The sequence below is a fragment of the Oncorhynchus keta genome, chromosome 1 (assembly GCF_023373465.1).
Source record: "Oncorhynchus keta strain PuntledgeMale-10-30-2019 chromosome 1, Oket_V2, whole genome shotgun sequence".
NCBI lineage: Eukaryota > Metazoa > Chordata > Actinopteri > Salmoniformes > Salmonidae > Oncorhynchus > Oncorhynchus keta.
The window spans coordinates 100,222,244-100,241,184 of record NC_068421.1 but is presented as its reverse complement, the minus strand read 5'-3'; the positions used below and the strand labels follow the sequence as shown (position 1 = coordinate 100,241,184).

Genomic DNA, 18,941 nt, shown 5'->3' with positions numbered 1-18,941 from the left:
CATTCAGACCCTACCCATGCCCACGACATTCAGACCCTACCCATGCCCACGACATTCAGAACCTACCCATGCCCACGACATTCAGACCCTACCCATGCCCACGACATTCAGGCCCTACCCATGCCCACGACATTCAGATCCTACCCATGCCCACGACATTCAGACCCTACCCATGCCCACGACATTCAGGTCCTACCCATGCCCACAACATTCAGGCCCTACCCATGCTCACAACATTCAGATCCTACCCATGCCTACAACATTCAGACCCTACCCATGCCCACAACATTCAGACCCTACCCATGCCCACAACATTCAGATCCTACCCATGCCTACAACATTCAGATCCTACCCATGCCTACAACATTCAGATCCTACCCATGCCTACAACATTCAGGCCCTACCCATGCCTACAACATTCAGACCCTACCCATGCCTACAACATTCAGACCCTACCCATGCTCACAACATTCAGACCCTACCCATGCCTACAACATTCAGGCCCTACCCATGCCTACAACATTCAGGCCCTACCCATGCCTACAACATTCAGGCCCTACCCATGCCTACAACATTCAGACCCTACCCATGCCTACAACATTCAGACCCTACCCATGCTCACAACATTCAGACCCTACCCATGCTCACAACATTCATACCCTACCCATGCCCACAACGTTCAGACCCTACCCATGCCCACAACGTTCAGACCCTACCCATGCCTACAACGTTCAGGCCCTACCAAGGCCTACAACGTTCAGATCCTACCCATGCCTACAACATTCAGGCCCTACCCATGCCTACAACATTCAGGCCCTACCCATGCCTACAACATTCAGGCCCTACCCATGCCTACAACATTCAGACCCTACCCATGCCTACAACATTCAGACCCTACCCATGCCCACAACATTCAGATCCTACCCATGCCCACAACATTCAGACCCTACCCATGCCTACAACATTCAGACCCTACCCATGCCTACAACATTCAGATCCTACCCATGCCTACAACATTCAGGCCCTACCCATGCCTACAATTCAGGCCCTACCCATGCCTACAACATTCAGACCCTACCCATGCCCACAACATTCAGACCCTACCCATGCCCACAACATTCAGACCCTACCCATGCCTACAACATTCAGGCCCTACCCATGCCTACAACATTCAGGCCCTACCCATGCCTACAACATTCAGGCCCTACCCATGCCTACAACATTCAGGCCCTACCCATGCCTACAACATTCAGACCCTACCCATGCCTACAACATTCAGACCCTACCCATGCCTACAACATTCAGACCCTACCCATGCCTACAACATTCAGGCCCTACCCATGCCTACAACATTCAGACCCTACCCATGCCTACAACATTCAGACCCTACCCATGCCTACAACATTCAGACCCTACCCATGCCCACAACATTCAGACCCTACCCATGCCTACAACATTCAGGCCCTACCCATGCCTACAACATTCAGGCCCTACCCATGCCTACAACATTCAGGCCCTACCCATGCCTACAACATTCAGACCCTACCCATGCCTACAACATTCAGACCCTACCCATGCCTACAACATTCAGGCCCTACCCATGCCTACAACATTCAGACCCTACCCATGCCTACAACGTTCAGACCCTACCCATGCCTACAACGTTCAGACCCTACCCATGCTCACAACGTTCATACCCTACCCATGCCCACAACGTTCAGACCCTACCCATGCCCACAACGTTCAGACCCTACCCATGCCCACAACGTTCAGACCCTACCCATGCCTACAACGTTCAGGCCCTACCAAGGCCTACAACGTTCAGATCCTACCCATGCCTACAACATTCAGGTCCTACCCATGCCTACAACATTCAGGCCCTACCCATGCCTACAACATTCAGACCCTACCCATGCCCACAACATTCAGACCCTACCCATGCCCACAACATTCAGACCCTACCCATGCCCACAACATTCAGACCCTACCCATGCCCACAACATTCAGACCCTACCCATGCCTACAACATTCAGACCCTACCCATGCCTACAACATTCAGACCCTACCCATGCCTACAACATTCAGACCCTACCCATGCCTACAACATTCAGGCCCTACCCATGCCTACAACATTCAGACCCTACCCATGCCTACAACATTCAGGCCCTACCCATGCCTACAACATTCAGGCCCTACCCATGCCTACAACATTCAGACCCTACCCATGCCTACAACATTCAGACCCTACCCATGCCTACAACATTCAGACCCTACCCATGCCTACAACATTCAGACCCTACCCATGCCTACAACATTCAGACCCTACCCATGCCTACAACATTCAGGCCCTACCCATGCCTACAACATTCAGGCCCTACCCATGCCTACAACATTCAGACCCTACCCATGCCTACAACATTCAGACCCTACCCATGCCTACAACATTCAGACCCTACCCATGCCTACAACATTCAGACCCTACCCATGCCTACAACATTCAGACCCTACCCATGCCTACAACATTCAGTCCCTACCCATGCCTACGACATTCAGGCCCTACCCATGCCCACGACATTCAGATCCTACCCATGCCCACGACATTCAGACCCTACCCATGCTCACGACATTCAGACCCTACCCATGCCTACGACATTCAGACCCTACCCATGCCTACAACATTCAGGCCCTACCCATGCCTACAACATTCAGGCCCTACCCATGCCTACAACATTCAGGACCTACCCATGCCCACAACATTCAGAACCTACCCATGCCTACAACATTAAGACCCTACCCATGCCCACAACATTCAGACCCTACCCATGCCCACAACATTAAGACCCTACCCATGCCCACAACATTAAGACCCTACCCATGCCTACAACATTCAGGCCCTACCCATGCCTACAACATTCAGACCCTACCCATGCCCACAACATTCAGACCCTACCCATGCCTACAACATTCAGGCCCTACCCATGCCTACAACATTCAGAACCTACCCATGCCTACAACATTCAGATCCTACCCATGCCCACAACATTCAGGCCCTACCCATGCCCACAACATTCAGGCCCTACCCATGCCTACAACATTCAGGCCCTACCCATGCCTACAACATTCAGACCCTACCCATGCCTACAACATTCAGACCCTACCCATGCCTACAACATTCAGACCCTACCCATGCCTACAACATTCAGACCCTACCCATGCCTACAACATTAAGACCCTACCCATGCCCACAACATTAAGACCCTACCCATGCCCACAACATTAAGACCCTACCCATGCCCACAACATTCAGACCCTACCCATGCCCACAACATTCAGACCCTACCCATGCCCACAACATTCAGACCCTACCCATGCCTACAACATTCAGGCCCTACCCATGCCTACAACATTCAGGCCCTACCCATGCCTACAACATTCAGGCCCTACCCATGCCTACGACATTCAGGCCCTACCCATGCCTACGACATTCAGACCCTACCCATGCCCACGACATTCAGACCCTACCCATGCCCACGACATTCAGACCCTACCCATGCCCACGACATTCAGGACCTACCCATGCCCACGACATTCAGACCCTACCCATGCCCACGACATTCAGACCCTACCCATGCCCACGACATTCAGATCCTACCCATGCCCACGACATTCAGGCCCTACCCATGCCCACGACATTCAGACCCTACCCATGCCCACGACATTCAGGACCTACCCATGCCCACGACATTCAGACCCTACCCATGCCCACGACATTCAGACCCTACCCATGCCCACGACATTCAGAACCTACCCATGCCCACGACATTCAGACCCTACCCATGCCCACGACATTCAGGCCCTACCCATGCCCACGACATTCAGATCCTACCCATGCCCACGACATTCAGACCCTACCCATGCCCACGACATTCAGGTCCTACCCATGCCCACAACATTCAGGCCCTACCCATGCTCACAACATTCAGATCCTACCCATGCCTACAACATTCAGACCCTACCCATGCCCACAACATTCAGACCCTACCCATGCCCACAACATTCAGATCCTACCCATGCCCACAACATTCAGATCCTACCCATGCCTACAACATTCAGATCCTACCCATGCCTACAACATTCAGATCCTACCCATGCCTACAACATTCAGACCCTACCCATGCCTACAACATTCAGACCCTACCCATGCTCACAACATTCAGACCCTACCCATGCCTACAACATTCAGGCCCTACCCATGCCTACAACATTCAGGCCCTACCCATGCCTACAACATTCAGGCCCTACCCATGCCTACAACATTCAGACCCTACCCATGCCTACAACATTCAGACCCTACCCATGCTCACAACATTCAGACCCTACCCATGCTCACAACGTTCATACCCTACCCATGCCCACAACGTTCAGACCCTACCCATGCCCACAACGTTCAGACCCTACCCATGCCTACAACGTTCAGGCCCTACCAAGGCCTACAACGTTCAGATCCTACCCATGCCTACAACATTCAGGCCCTACCCATGCCTACAACATTCAGGCCCTACCCATGCCTACAACATTCAGGCCCTACCCATGCCTACAACATTCAGACCCTACCCATGCCCACAACATTCAGACCCTACCCATGCCCACAACATTCAGATCCTACCCATGCCCACAACATTCAGACCCTACCCATGCCTACAACATTCAGACCCTACCCATGCCTACAACATTCAGATCCTACCCATGCCTACAACATTCAGGCCCTACCCATGCCTACAATTCAGGCCCTACCCATGCCTACAACATTCAGACCCTACCCATGCCCACAACATTCAGATCCTACCCATGCCCACAACATTCAGACCCTACCCCTGCCTACAACATTCAGGCCCTACCCATGCCTACAACATTCAGGTCCTACCCATGCCTACAACATTCAGGCCCTACCCATGCCTACAACATTCAGGCCCTACCCATGCCTACAACATTCAGACCCTACCCATGCCTACAACATTCAGACCCTACCCATGCCTACAACATTCAGACCCTACCCATGCCTACAACATTCAGGCCCTACCCATGCCTACAACATTCAGACCCTACCCATGCCTACAACATTCAGACCCTACCCATGCCTACAACATTCAGACCCTACCCATGCCCACAACATTCAGATCCTACCCATGCCTACAACATTCAGGCCCTACCCATGCCTACAACATTCAGGCCCTACCCATGCCTACAACATTCAGACCATACCCATGCCTACAACATTCAGACCCTACCCATGCCTACAACATTCAGGCCCTACCCATGCCTACAACATTCAGACCATACCCATGCCTACAACATTCAGACCCTACCCATGCCTACAACATTCAGACCCTACCCATGCTCACAACGTTCATACCCTACCCATGCCCACAACGTTCAGACCCTACCCATGCCCACAACGTTCAGACCCTACCCATGCCCACAACGTTCAGACCCTACCCATGCCTACAACGTTCAGGCCCTACCAAGGCCTACAACGTTCAGATCCTACCCATGCCTACAACATTCAGGTCCTACCCATGCCTACAACATTCAGGCCCTACCCATGCCTACAACATTCAGACCCTACCCATGCCCACAACATTCAGACCCTACCCATGCCCACAACATTCAGATCCTACCCATGCCCACAACATTCAGACCCTACCCATGCCTACAACATTCAGACCCTACCCATGCCTACAACATTCAGACCCTACCCATGCCTACAACATTCAGGCCCTACCCATGCCTACAACATTCAGGCCCTACCCATGCCTACAACATTCAGACCCTACCCATGCCTACAACATTCAGGCCCTACCCATGCCTACAACATTCAGGCCCTACCCATGCCTACAACATTCAGGCCCTACCCATGCCTACAACATTCAGACCCTACCCATGCCTACAACATTCAGGCCCTACCCATGCCTACAACATTCAGACCCTACCCATGCCTACAACATTCAGACCCTACCCATGCCTACAACATTCAGGCCCTACCCATGCCTACAACATTCAGACCATACCCATGCCTACAACATTCAGACCCTACCCATGCCTACAACATTCAGACCCTACCCATGCCTACAACATTCAGACCCTACCCATGCCTACAACATTAAGACCCTACCCATGCCCACAACATTAAGACCCTACCCATGCCTACAACATTCAGACCCTACCCATGCCTACAACATTCAGGCCCTACCCATGCCTACAACATTCAGACCCTACCCATGCCTACAACATTCAGACCCTACCCATGCCTACAACATTCAGACCCTACCCATGCTCACAACATTCAGACCCTACCCATGCTCACAACATTCATACCCTACCCATGCCCACAACGTTCAGGCCCTACCCATGCCCACAACGTTCAGACCCTACCCATGCCTACAACGTTCAGGCCCTACCCAGGCCTACAACGTTCAGATCCTACCCATGCCTACAACGTTCAGGCCCTACCCATGCCTACAACATTCAGGCCCTACCCATGCCTACAACATTCAGACCCTACCCATGCCTACAACATTCAGACCCTACCCATGCCCACAACATTCAGACCCTACCCATGCCCACAACATTCAGACCCTACCCATGCCCACAACATTCAGACCCTACCCATGCCCACAACATTCAGGCCCTACCCATGCCTACAACATTCAGACCCTACCCATGCCTACAACATTCAGGCCCTACCCATGCCTACAACATTCAGGCCCTACCCATGCCTACAACATTCAGACCCTACCCATGCCCACAACATTCAGACCCTACCCATGCCCACAACATTCAGACCCTACCCATGCCTACAACATTCAGACCCTACCCATGCCTACAACATTCAGACCCTACCCATGCCTACAACATTCAGGCCCTACCCATGCCTACAACATTCAGGCCCTACCCATGCCTACAACATTCAGGCCCTACCCATGCCTACAACATTCAGGCCCTACCCATGCCTACAACATTCAGACCCTACCCATGCCTACAACATTCAGGCCCTACCCATGCCTACAACATTCAGACCCTACCCATGCCTACAACATTCAGGCCCTACCCTACTCCCTGATTGTGTGTGCCAAATTTAAGACCATGCTCTGCATGCAGTTTGCTCATTGCTACTCTGGGTCTGTGAGTATCCATAGCAACAGCTCCGCTTGGGCTCCTCTGCTCAATGAAGACCATGACAGTGCAGTTAGCTACTTTTCATCACTCTAGGAACATTTATTATTTTCTGTTAAATAATCTCTCCTGTTTTATATTTGACAGGGTTGAAGCACTTCGAACACCACATGATCTTAGTCAGATATGACTATACTGCACTGCGCTGCACGAGCAAATGGCTCAGCTTCAAAATGTTAGTGATACCCGAGCCCTGAAAAATAAAACGGGCTCTACCCGGATGTAGAATGTCTGGGCCCGTTGGGAACGGTCGGGAAGCTGAGCTCTATTCAGGCTCCAAGATCTGAGTTTTACTGTGACTACTTTCCACTGGCCCACAACTTCAGAGATTTGTTTCAAAATAAGACCAGTAGTTATTCTGTACCTCAATGCACTATGGACCTTTTTCATCGTTATTATACTGAGTGTGCCTAAAATCTTGTCAGTTTGTGTAGACAGTTGAGCTAGCATGTAGAGGTTTTCTAAAAAGCATGTAGAGGTTTTCTCGGATCTAAAAAGTTGGATCCAAATGGAACAGAGGACGATCAGACCCGGACCCTAAAGAACACAATAAAAAATAAATAAATGGGGACGTGGACCCGATCAGACCTGAACCTGAATGCACCCTCTGATAACCAGACCTATACCCTAGACCAGATTCGATTGGACTTGAGAGACACATTTTATTTTATTTTTTCAGTGAAGTTGCTCTTCTGGTTAACAAATATATCTGCAGTTTAGGTTGGAAGTTTACATACAGTTAGGTTGGAGTCATTAAAACTCGTTTTTCAACCACTCCTCACATTTCTTGTTAAACTATAGTTTTGGCAAGTCGGTTAGGACATCTACTTTGTGCATGACACAAGTAATTTTTTCAACACTTGTTTACAGACAGATTAGTTCACTTATAATTCACTGTATCACAATTCCAGTGGGTCAGAAGTTTACATACACTAAGTTGACTGTGCCTTTAAATTCCAGAAAATGACATCATGGCTTTAGAAGCTTCTGATAGGCTAATTGACATCCATTTGAATCAATTGGAGGTGTACCTGTGGATGTATTTCAAGGCCTACGTTCAAACTCAGTGCCTCTTTGCTTGACATCATGGGAAAATCAAAAGAAATCAGCCAAGACCTCCAAAAAGTTGTAGACCTCCACAAGTCTGGTTCATCCTTGGGAGCAATTTCCAAATGCCTGAAGTTACCACGTACATCTGTACAAACAATAGCACGCAAGTATAAACACCTTGGGACCACACAGCCGTCATACCGCTCAGGAAGGAGACGCGTTCTTTCTCCTAGAGATGAACGTACTTTGCTGCGAAAAATATAAATCAATCCCAGAACAACAGCAAAGGACCTTGTGAAGATGCTGGAGGAAACGGGTACAAAAGTATCTATATCCACAGTAAAACGAGTCCAATATCGACATAACCTGAAAGGGCGCTCAGCAAGGAAGAAGCCACTGCTCCAAAACTGCCATAAAAAGCCAGACTACGGTTTGCAACTGCACATGGGGACAAAGATTGTACTTTTTGGAGAAATGTCCTCTGGTCTGATGAAACAAAAATATAACTATTTGGCCATAATGACCATTGTTATGTTTGGAGGAAAAAGGGGGATGCTTGTAAGCTGAAGAACACCATCCCAACCGTGAAGCACAGGTGTGGCAGCATCATTTTGTGGGGGTGCTTTGCTGCAGGAGGGACTGGTGCACTTCACAATATAGATGGCATCATGAGGATCGAAAATTGTGGATGTATTGAAGCAACATCTCAAGACATCAGTCAGGAAGTTAAAGCTTGGTCCAAATGGACAATGACCCCAAGCATACATCCAGAGTTGTGGCAAAATGGCTTAAGAACAACAAAGTCAAGGTATTGGAGTGGCCATCACAAAGCCCTGACCTCAATCCCATAGAACATTTGTGGGCAGAACTGAAAAAATGTGTGCGAGCAAGGAGGCCTACAAACCTGACTCAGTTACACCAGCTCTGTCAGGAGGAATGGGCTAAAATTCAACCAACTTATTGTGGGAAGCTTCTGGAAGGCTACCCAAAACATTTGACCCAAGTTAAAATTTAAAGGCAATGCTACCAAATACTAATTGAGTGTATGTAAACTTCTGACCCACTGTGAATGTGATGAAAGAAATAAAAGCTGAAATAAATAATTCTCTCTACTAGTATTCTGACATTTCACACTCTTAAAATAGTGGTGATCCTAACTGACTTAAGACAGTAAAAAATCCCTAAGATTAAATGTCGGGCCCGGGCTGCAGGTCAAGTATCGGGTATTTGGGTTGTGGTTGACCCGTGAATACCTCTACTAGCATGTCCCCCCAAGTACTGTGTTAGACTATAGCAGTATGTAGGACAATGGGCCTCTACTAGCATGATGCCCCCCAAGTACTGTGTTAGACTATAGCATTATGTAGGACAATGCATTATGTATCTCGAACAGCCCTCTTCCACCTCTTTCCTCCCCAGCTTCTCCTCTACCAACCTCTCCTCGACTGGCTGGGACCAGAACCAGACTAACCTACGGCGAGTATCAGACCAGTTCAGCTCTCTGGGCAGCATGGACAGTCTAGACGTCTCCCACCACCCCTACCCCCCTGGACACCAATCCCCAGGACGCTTCTCCCCGGTCAAGTCCAACACCAGCACGGAGCACCTGGGAGGGGGCAAGAGGGACTCTGCATACAGCTCCTTTTCCACCAACTCTGGTACCCCAGACTACACCCTCTCCAAGACACCAGACCACACCCTCCCTAAGACACCAGACCACACCCTCCCTAAGACACCAGACCACACCCTCCCTAAGACACCAGACCACACCCTCCCTAAGACACCAGACCACACCCTCCCTAAGACACCAGACCACACCCTCCCTAAGACACCAGACCACACCCTCCCTAAGAGCAATGCTGCCTCCACAGAGAACATGCTGTGTGAGGTGAACCAGTGGGAGTCAGGGGGCCGGCCCAGTAACAGCAGACATGTCCTGCCTGACCCTCTCACTACTCAGGCTGAGAGGCCAGGGTATCTGCAACTGGCTGGGGGACATGGGGCCAACATGGTCCGGGACAGCCCCTGGACAGCGGAGCAGTCAGGGTCAGGTTCTTCCCACTCCTCCAGCTCTACTAGGGCTAGCTGCGGTCCCGTCTGGCACGTTCCGGACAAGAAGAAAACCTCCGATCCCCCTCCCCCACCGCCCGTACGCAGTCACAGTTTCGCTGCTACGAAGTCCCATGAGAATGTTCTGGTTATAGCCTGTCCAGAGGGACCCGGTGCTCACACCCAGCCCAAGGCCCATGGTGAAGGAATGGATAACTCTGATAACTCACAATGCACCAATGACTCTCGGCGTAGCCATCACAACTTACCCTCCAAGAACAACATGGTCCCTCCTTACATTTCACCAAAGAACTGTCATCCCAACCAGGTGAACTGTAACAAGCTTTGCTCCCTGTCCAGTAGTGATGTCAGGCTGGGCCAGCTCCCCCCTACCTACTTGCCCTGCCACCAGAGACAGTACAGTAATGAGAGCTCTCTCTACTCCCACCCCAGGACTTGGTCTGTCCCCAAACAGCAGAACGTCAGCATCTGCTACAGCAGCATGCAGGAGCTCCCCACCAACTACAATGCCCAGAACACCCAGCTCTACAGCCAGACCCCAGACAGCACTGGAGACAGCCGGTACTACTGTGTGACGGCCAGACAGCCTGGTCAACCGGTCACCCAGGCCCTGCAGGTCAAGACTGACGAAAGGAGGGGTGGAGGGGGCAGAGAGGAGGGTGTGGAGGGTGGCGGTGAAAGGAGGAGAACAGTGAGCATCGTACAGGGTGGAGGAGATAAGAAGTCACTCACTCCCCTGGGGTCAGGGGTTACCAAGGCTAAGTACCAGCCACCTCCACTCCTCAACAACGACAGTAAGGGATACAGCAGACAGGATGACTGCTCCCGCCACAAACAGCCAGCTACCGTTTGTCCCTCTGCTGTACTGGAGTCCTCTACAGGCCAGCCCAGCCTGAAGAGGAACAACAGTCAGACTGCAGAGCCCCACTGTATGAGTTACCCCCCGAGAAGACAGTCTCTACAACCTCTTCAGCAGGACACCATACACCGTCAAGAGATGCTGCCAGATAGTCAGATCTGCCCTCAGACCACCAGCGGCCTCAGCAACTCAGGCCTCGTACCCAGAGACTATTCCAGTGTGGAGACTGTAGATCTCTCCAGTAACCAGTGCACCAGGACTGACCGGTTCGCCACCACCCTGAGGAATGAGATCCAGATGAGACGTGCCCAGCTGCAGAAGAGTCAGAGCGCTGCCTCCCTGAGTGGACCCTGTGAGGCGGAGGAGAACCATGAGGTGCCAGAGGTCTGGAGGCCCAAAGACACCACCTCTTCTTCAGATGGCTCCTTCACCTCCACCTATAAGGACCATCTGAAGGAGGCGCAGGCCCGCGTGCTGAAGGCCACCTCGTTTAGAAGGAGAGACCTGGAGCCTGTCCTTCTGGAGCACCCTGTGGCAGAGGCAGGGTCCCTGCCGGACTACTCCTCCTCTGGTCTGGGGAGGAGCGACAACTCTAACCCCCTGTCCAGCCTCTCTGAGGGCCTCCCAGCCAGGTCTGGCTCTGCCCAGAGTCAGGTGACCCGTATTGGAAGCAGGAAGCGTTTCACCACGGAGAAGAAGGTCCGGTGTTTCTCTGAGCCAGACAAAATCAATGATGTGGGGGTGAAGGAGGAGCTGACCCCCCCTAAGACTGCAGACTCCTTGCTGAACCGACGCTCCACCCCCAGACCTGCCTTCACCAGACCCCTCCCTAAAACTGCCCTGCCAGGCCCTGTAGAGGACTGTGGAGAGGGCAAAGAGATAGCCAGGGGTGATTGTGACATGTCCGGCAGCAGGAAGGAACAGAGAGAGTGTCAGGGACAGGACCACAGACAGCAGGCCCTTCTGGAGCTGCAGAGACTGGGGACCTTTGCTGAGTACGAGACCACCTGGAACACCCAGAAGAAAGCAGCTGAGACCAGAGCCTCAGGACGCTCACACTCTGCTGATAACATCCTGGATCCTGGAAAAGATGACAGGACCAAACCAGCCCCAGTCCACGAGAGGTCCCGATCCTCACCCTCCGCTGACTTCTATGACAAGGTGAAATACTGGCATCCTATCCTCAACCTCCCCTGACTTCTATGACAAGGTGAGATACTGGCATCCTATCCTCAACCTCCCCTGACTTCTTTGACAAGGTGAGATACTGGCATCCTATCCTCAACCTCCGCTGACTTCTATGACAAGGTGAGATACTGGCATCCTATCCTCAACCTCCGCTGACTTCTATGACGAGGTGAGATACTGGCATCCTATCCTCAACCTCCGCTGACTTCTATGACAAGGTGAGATACTGGCATCCTATCCTCACCCTCCGCTGACTTCTATGACAAGGTGAGATACTGGCATCCTATCCTCACCCTCCGCTGACTTCTATGACAAGGTGAGATACTGGCATCCTATCCTCACCCTCCGCTGACTTCTATGACAAGGTGAGTTACTGGCATCCTATCCTCAACCTCCGCTGACTTCTATGACAAGGTGAGATACTGGCATCCTATCTTTGTTGTAGTGCACTACAAGGGCCCATGGGTCTCGAAACTGAGTCACTGTCAAACTCATTGTCGGTTGAAATGTATGCATGTTATGACTTTACTCTCAGTACAGCATCTCTATGGGGAGTAGCTCTCTGCTCCACTGAAGAACTTACGCCTGACAAGGCCTCGCTGCCATCCAACGGTGATAACGCTGAGGCTCAGATTCATTCCTTAGATTTGGCACTGATTCGCACGGTTAAAAAGCCCATTTGGAACGTGTAAAGAAAAGGACGAGGTATGGAACATCTTAGGCTAGGTTCAGGAGTGACGTCTTACACAGAACCCAAAACGGCTGCGCTCGTGCGCCATCGTGCGTAAATGTATTTTGTCCCCCCACACTAAACGCGATCACGACACGCAGGCTAAAATATCAAAACAAACTCTGAACCAATTACATTATTTTGGGGACAGGTTGAAAAGCATTAAACATTTATGGCAATTTTCCTAGCTAGCTTGCACTTGCTAACTAATTTGTCCTATTTAGCTATCTTTCTTTTGCTAGCTAATTTGTCCTGGGATATAAACATTGAGTTGTTATTTTACCTGAAGTGCACAAAGTCCTCTTCTCCAACAATTAATCCACACATAAAACGGTCAACCGAATCAGGCCTTTTCCTTCCAGGCTTTTTCTTCTCGACTTTATATTGCGATTGGCACTTACATAAATTAGGTGCATTACCGCCACCGACCTCATTCTTCTTTCAGTCACCCACGTGGGTATAACCGATGAGGAGATGACACGTGGGTACCTGCTTCTATAAACCAATGAGGAGATGGGAGAGCCAGGACTTGCAGCGCGATCTGCGCCACATATAGAACTGACTTCTATTTTATCGCCTGGCAACGCAGACACGCGTTCGTGAGCAGTGTGGGTGCAATAATTGAATAATATCGATTTCTACATTTATTTTGTGACTCGAGGTATACGGCTAGGTTGAGGAGTGACCCCTTAGGCTAGGTTGAGGAGTGACCCCTTAGGCTAGGTTGAGGAGTGACCCCTTAGGCTAGGTTGAGGAGTGACCCCTTAGGCTAGGTTGAGGAGTGACCCCTTAGGCTAGGTTGAGGAGTGACCCCTTAGGCTAGGTTGAGGAGTGACCCCTTAGGCTAGGTTGAGGAGTGACCCCTTAGGCTAGGTTGAGGAGTGACCCCTTAGGCTAGGTTGAGGAGTGACCCCTTAGGCTAGGTTGAGGAGTGACCCCTTAGGCTAGGTTGAGGAGTGACCCCTTAGGCTAGGTTGAGGAGTGACCCCTTAGGCTAGGTTGAGGAGTGACCCCTTAGGCTAGGTTGAGGAGTGACCCCTTAGGCTAGGTTGAGGAGTGACCCCTTAGGCTAGGTTGAGGAGTGACCCCTTAGGCTAGGTTGAGGAGTGACCCCTTAGGCTAGGTTGAGGAGTGACCCCTTAGGCTAGGTTGAGGAGTGACCCCTTAGGCTAGGTTGAGGAGTGACCCCTTAGGCTAGGTTGAGGTGTGACCCCTTAGGCTAGGTTGAGGAGTGACCCCTTAGGCTAGGTTGAGGAGTGACCCCTTAGGCTAGGTTGAGGAGTGACCCCTTAGGCTAGGTTGAGGTGTGACCCCTTAGGCTAGGTTGAGGTGTGACCCCTTAGGCTAGGTTGAGGAGTGACCCCTTAGGCTAGGTTGAGGAGTGACCCCTTAGGCTAGGTTGAGGAGTGACCCCTTAGGCTAGGTTGAGGAGTGACCCCTTAGGCTAGGTTGAGGAGTGACCCCTTAGGCTAGGTTGAGGTGTGACCCCTTAGGCTAGGTTGAGGTGTGACACTATGGTGCATCTGTAGAGTGCAGGAATTATGGTTGAAGACAAGGTTTCCAGTTCTGGTTATTTATTAACCAACTAAAAGGTCAGAGCACATGGAGTGGGTAGGATGAAGATATATAATGACTTGTAAGGCTGATAAGGTTGTGTGTGTTCTGGAACATTCCTGGCTGGCCATAACTAATAACAGGAGTATTTGCAGTAGACTATATTATGGAGCTCGACAACAATACTAGGATAGGAGAATGATGGCATGCTGCAGGAGCTGCTGCAGTAAGCCAGGGCATTCATCAAACTGAGTCATGGCTCCTGCTCCAGAGTCGATACATCCATACTAGTAGTAGTCATGGCTCCAGTCTACACATCCATACTAGTAGTAGTCATGGCTCCAGTCTACACATCCATACTAGTAGTAGTCATGGCTCCAGTCTACACATCCATACTAGTAGTAGTCATGGCTCCAGTCTACACATCCATACTAGTAGTAGTCATGGCTCCAGAGTCTATACATCCATACTAGTAGTAGTCATGGCTCCAGAGTCTACACATCCATACTAGTAGTAGTCATGGCTCCAGAGTCTATACATCCATACTAGTAGTAGTCATGGCTCCAGTCTATACATCCATACTAGTAGTAGTCATGGCTCCAGTCTACACATCCATACTAGTAGTAGTCATGGCTCCAGTCTACACATCCATACTAGTAGTAGTCATGGCTCCAGTCTACACATCCATACTAGTAGTAGTCATGGCTCCAGTCTACACATCCATACTAGTAGTAGTCATGGCTCCAGTCTACACATCCATACTAGTAGTAGTCATGGCTCCAGTCTACACATCCATACTAGTAGTAGTCATGGCTCCAGAGTCTACACATCCATACTAGTAGTAGTCATGGCTCCAGAGTCTACACATCCATACTAGTAGTAGGCATGGCTCCAGTCTACACATCCATACTAGTAGTAGTCATGGCTCCAGAGTCTAGACATCCATACTAGTAGTAGTCATGGTTCCAGAGTCTACACATCCATACTAGTAGTAGTCATGGCTCCTGCTCCAGAGTCTACACATCCATACTAGTAGTAGTCATGGCTCCAGTCTACACATCCATACTAGTAGTAGTCATGGCTCCAGTCTACACATCCATACTAGTAGTAGTCATGGCTCCAGTCTACACATCCATACTAGTAGTAGTCATGGCTCCAGTCTACACATCCATACTAGTAGTAGTCATGGCTCCAGAGTCTACACATCCATACTAGTAGTAGTCATGGCTCCTGCTCCAGAGTCTACACATTCATACTAGTAGTAGTCATGGCTCCAGTCTATACATTCTTACTAGTAGTAGTCATGGTTCCAGAGTCTATACATTCATACTAGTAGTAGTCATGGTTCCAGAGTCTATACATTTTTCCTTGACAAAAAAAAACAATACGATGACCGATATTTAATATTTTAGCGGCCTTTTAAACATTCTAGTACAGACAGTTAAATAGTTAACACACACACACACATGGACACAGCGTTCTAAGGCACTGCATCTCAGTGCAAGAGGTGTCACTACAGTCCCTGGTTCGAATCCATACTGATTGAGAGTCCCAGTGGGGAGTGCACAGTCCGGGCCATCATTGTAAATAAGAATTTATCTTAACGGACTTGTATAGTTAAATTAAGGTAACACACACACACCACACTAACCAAAAAGTTATTTCGTTGGCATTTACGTATGTCCCCATTACCAGTGAAACATAATCAAAACCTATTTCTTTCACTTACTTGCTGTGCTGTTTCGTTGTTCGTTTGTTCAGTCTTTTCATTCTCAACCAGGATTTCTATGGAATGCTGTTTGGGTCTTTGTGTGTCAAAGATACACATCAAATAACACTTGCATAGATACTGGAGCCAAAACAACATCATTTGTTTCAGTAGCTAGCTAACTATAAAGCTAGGTGTCATCTAAAATAACCCTCATTTATAAGACCGTTCTTATTTGATTCATGGTGGTCAGATGCATCTATATGAAGCTAGCCACAATAAGGATTAGCCGCAATGGTGGACTTTGCGGTTGGCCTTCAAAATAAAAGTATGGCATAGTTCTGCTATTTGTATTCATTTGCATCACTGTCAATGACATACTTTTATTTTGAAGGCCAACCACAAATTCCACTATTGTGCCTAATCCTTATTGTGGCTAGCTTCACAACACATAACCCGGTCTGTTCAAGCCTCACTAGCCAGATGAAGGTTGCTGGCTGCTTATAACGTTAGCTTTGGGCAACAGGGTTAAGTAGCTGGCTGTTTATAACTTTAGCTTTGTGCAACAGGGTTAAGTAGCTGGCTGTTTATAACTTTAGCTTTGGGCAACAGGGTTAAGTAGCTGGCTGTTTATAACTTTAGCTTTGGGCAACAGGGTTAAGTAGCTGGCTGTTTATAACGTTAGCTTTGGGCAACAGGGTTAAATAGCTGGCTGTTTATAACGTTAGCTTTGGGCAACAGGGTTAAGTAGCTGGCTAGCTATTTATTTTCATGAACTGAAGTTCAATTTCAATATGCGAACAACAAGTGGTTACCTAGCTAATACTCAAGGATTCCTAAATCACTGCTAAGAATAATGAAAATGACTTCAGTTTCTACTGGTCATAGTTTTCAGGCTGGTTGTATCGGTGCTAGCTAGGCACCAAGCTAAAGCTAGCTACCCCAGAAGTTGCGGTGGAACAAATGATGCTTTATTACCAACGCAGTATTGTAAACCCATCGTTCGTGGCCGCTGTTTGCTTGTTTGCAGACTTTTTTTGTACAGCTTTGACAGAGCTACTGTATCTTTTTTGACACACAAAGACCCAAACGGCCTTCCTTAGTATGTATGTTGTGAAGCTGATAGCAGTGACGCTATAACTGTAACTCTGGTAGGGCAACGTCTGACAAATGGCACACTTGGTAGTGTGTACTGGTGCTGTACTGATTGGCCAAACAGGAAGGATATAACCCCACCCACTTTGCCAAAGCACAGCCCCCACACCACTAGTCTCTTCTTCTTATCGGTGTCTTTTAGTAGTGGTTTCTTTGCAGCAAATGGACCCTAAAGGCCCGATTCATGCAGTCTCCTCTGAACAGTTGATGTTGAGATGTGTCTGTTACTTGAACTCAGTGAAGCATTTATTTGGGCTGCAATCTGAGGTGCAGTTAACTCTAATGAACTTATCCTCTTTAGCAGAGATGACTCTGGGTCTTCCTTTCCTGTGGCGGTTCTCATGAGAGCCAGTTTCATCACAGCGCTTGATGGTTTTAGCGCCGGCACTTCTAGATATGTTCCACATTTACTGACCTTCATGCCTTAAAGTAATGATGAAATGTCGTTTCGCTTTGCTTATTTGAGCTGTTCTTGCCATAATATGGACTTGGTATTATACCAAATAGGGCTATCTTCTGTATACTTGTCACAACAGAACTGATTGGCTCAAACACAAACATTCTTCTGTATACCATCTCTTTATTTTCATTTAACTCTGCAGGTCATTTAAGAACAAATTCTTATTTACAATGACGGCCTACCAAAAGGCAAAAGGCCTCCTGCGGGGCCTGGGATTAAAAATATAGGACAAAACACACATCACGACAAGAGAGACACCACAACACTACATAAAGAGAGACCTAAGACAACAACATAGCATGGCAGCAACACATGACAACACAGCATGGCAGCAACACAACATGGCAGCAGCACAACATGGAGCAGCACAAAACAGGGTACAAACATTATTGAGCACAGACAACAGCACAAAGGGCAAGAAGGTAGAGACAACAATACATCACGCAAAGCAGCCACAACTGTCAGCGAGTGTCCATGATTGAGTCTTTGAATGAAGAGATTGAGATAAAACCTGCAGTTTGAGTCTTTGTTGCAGCTCGTTCCAGTCGCTAGCTATAGCAAGCTGAAAAGACAAGCGACTCAGGGATGTGTGCGCTTTGGGGACCTTTAACAGAATGTGACTGGCAGAACGGGTGTTGTATGTGCAGGATGAGGGCTGCAGTAGATATCTCAGATAAGGGGGAGTGAGGCCTAAGAGGGTTTTATAAATAAGCATCAACCAGTGGGTCTTGCGACTGGTATACAGAGATGACCAGTTTACAGAAGAGTATAGAGTGCACTGATGTGTCTTATAAGGAGCATTGGTGGCAAATCATATCGCCGAATGGTAAAGAACATCTAGCTGCTCGAGAGCACCCTTACCTGACGATCTATAAATGACGTTTCTGTAATCTAGCATGGGTAGGATGGTCATCTGAATCAGGGTTAGTTTGGC

General features: G+C 49.3%; 1 protein-coding gene across 3 annotated transcripts in view; it reads left to right on the top strand.

Annotated features, from left to right (window-relative positions):
- Positions 1-18,941, top strand: part of shroom2a (shroom family member 2a) — a 108,088-nt gene that overhangs the window by 45,482 nt on the left and 43,665 nt on the right. For all 3 annotated transcript variants that reach the window (XM_052468996.1, XM_052468994.1, XM_052468997.1), the window contains one exon: positions 9,703-12,373. In XM_052468996.1, coding sequence (XP_052324956.1) covers positions 9,703-12,373 — 2,671 coding nt within the window. The remainder of the gene's footprint in view (positions 1-9,702; positions 12,374-18,941) is intronic.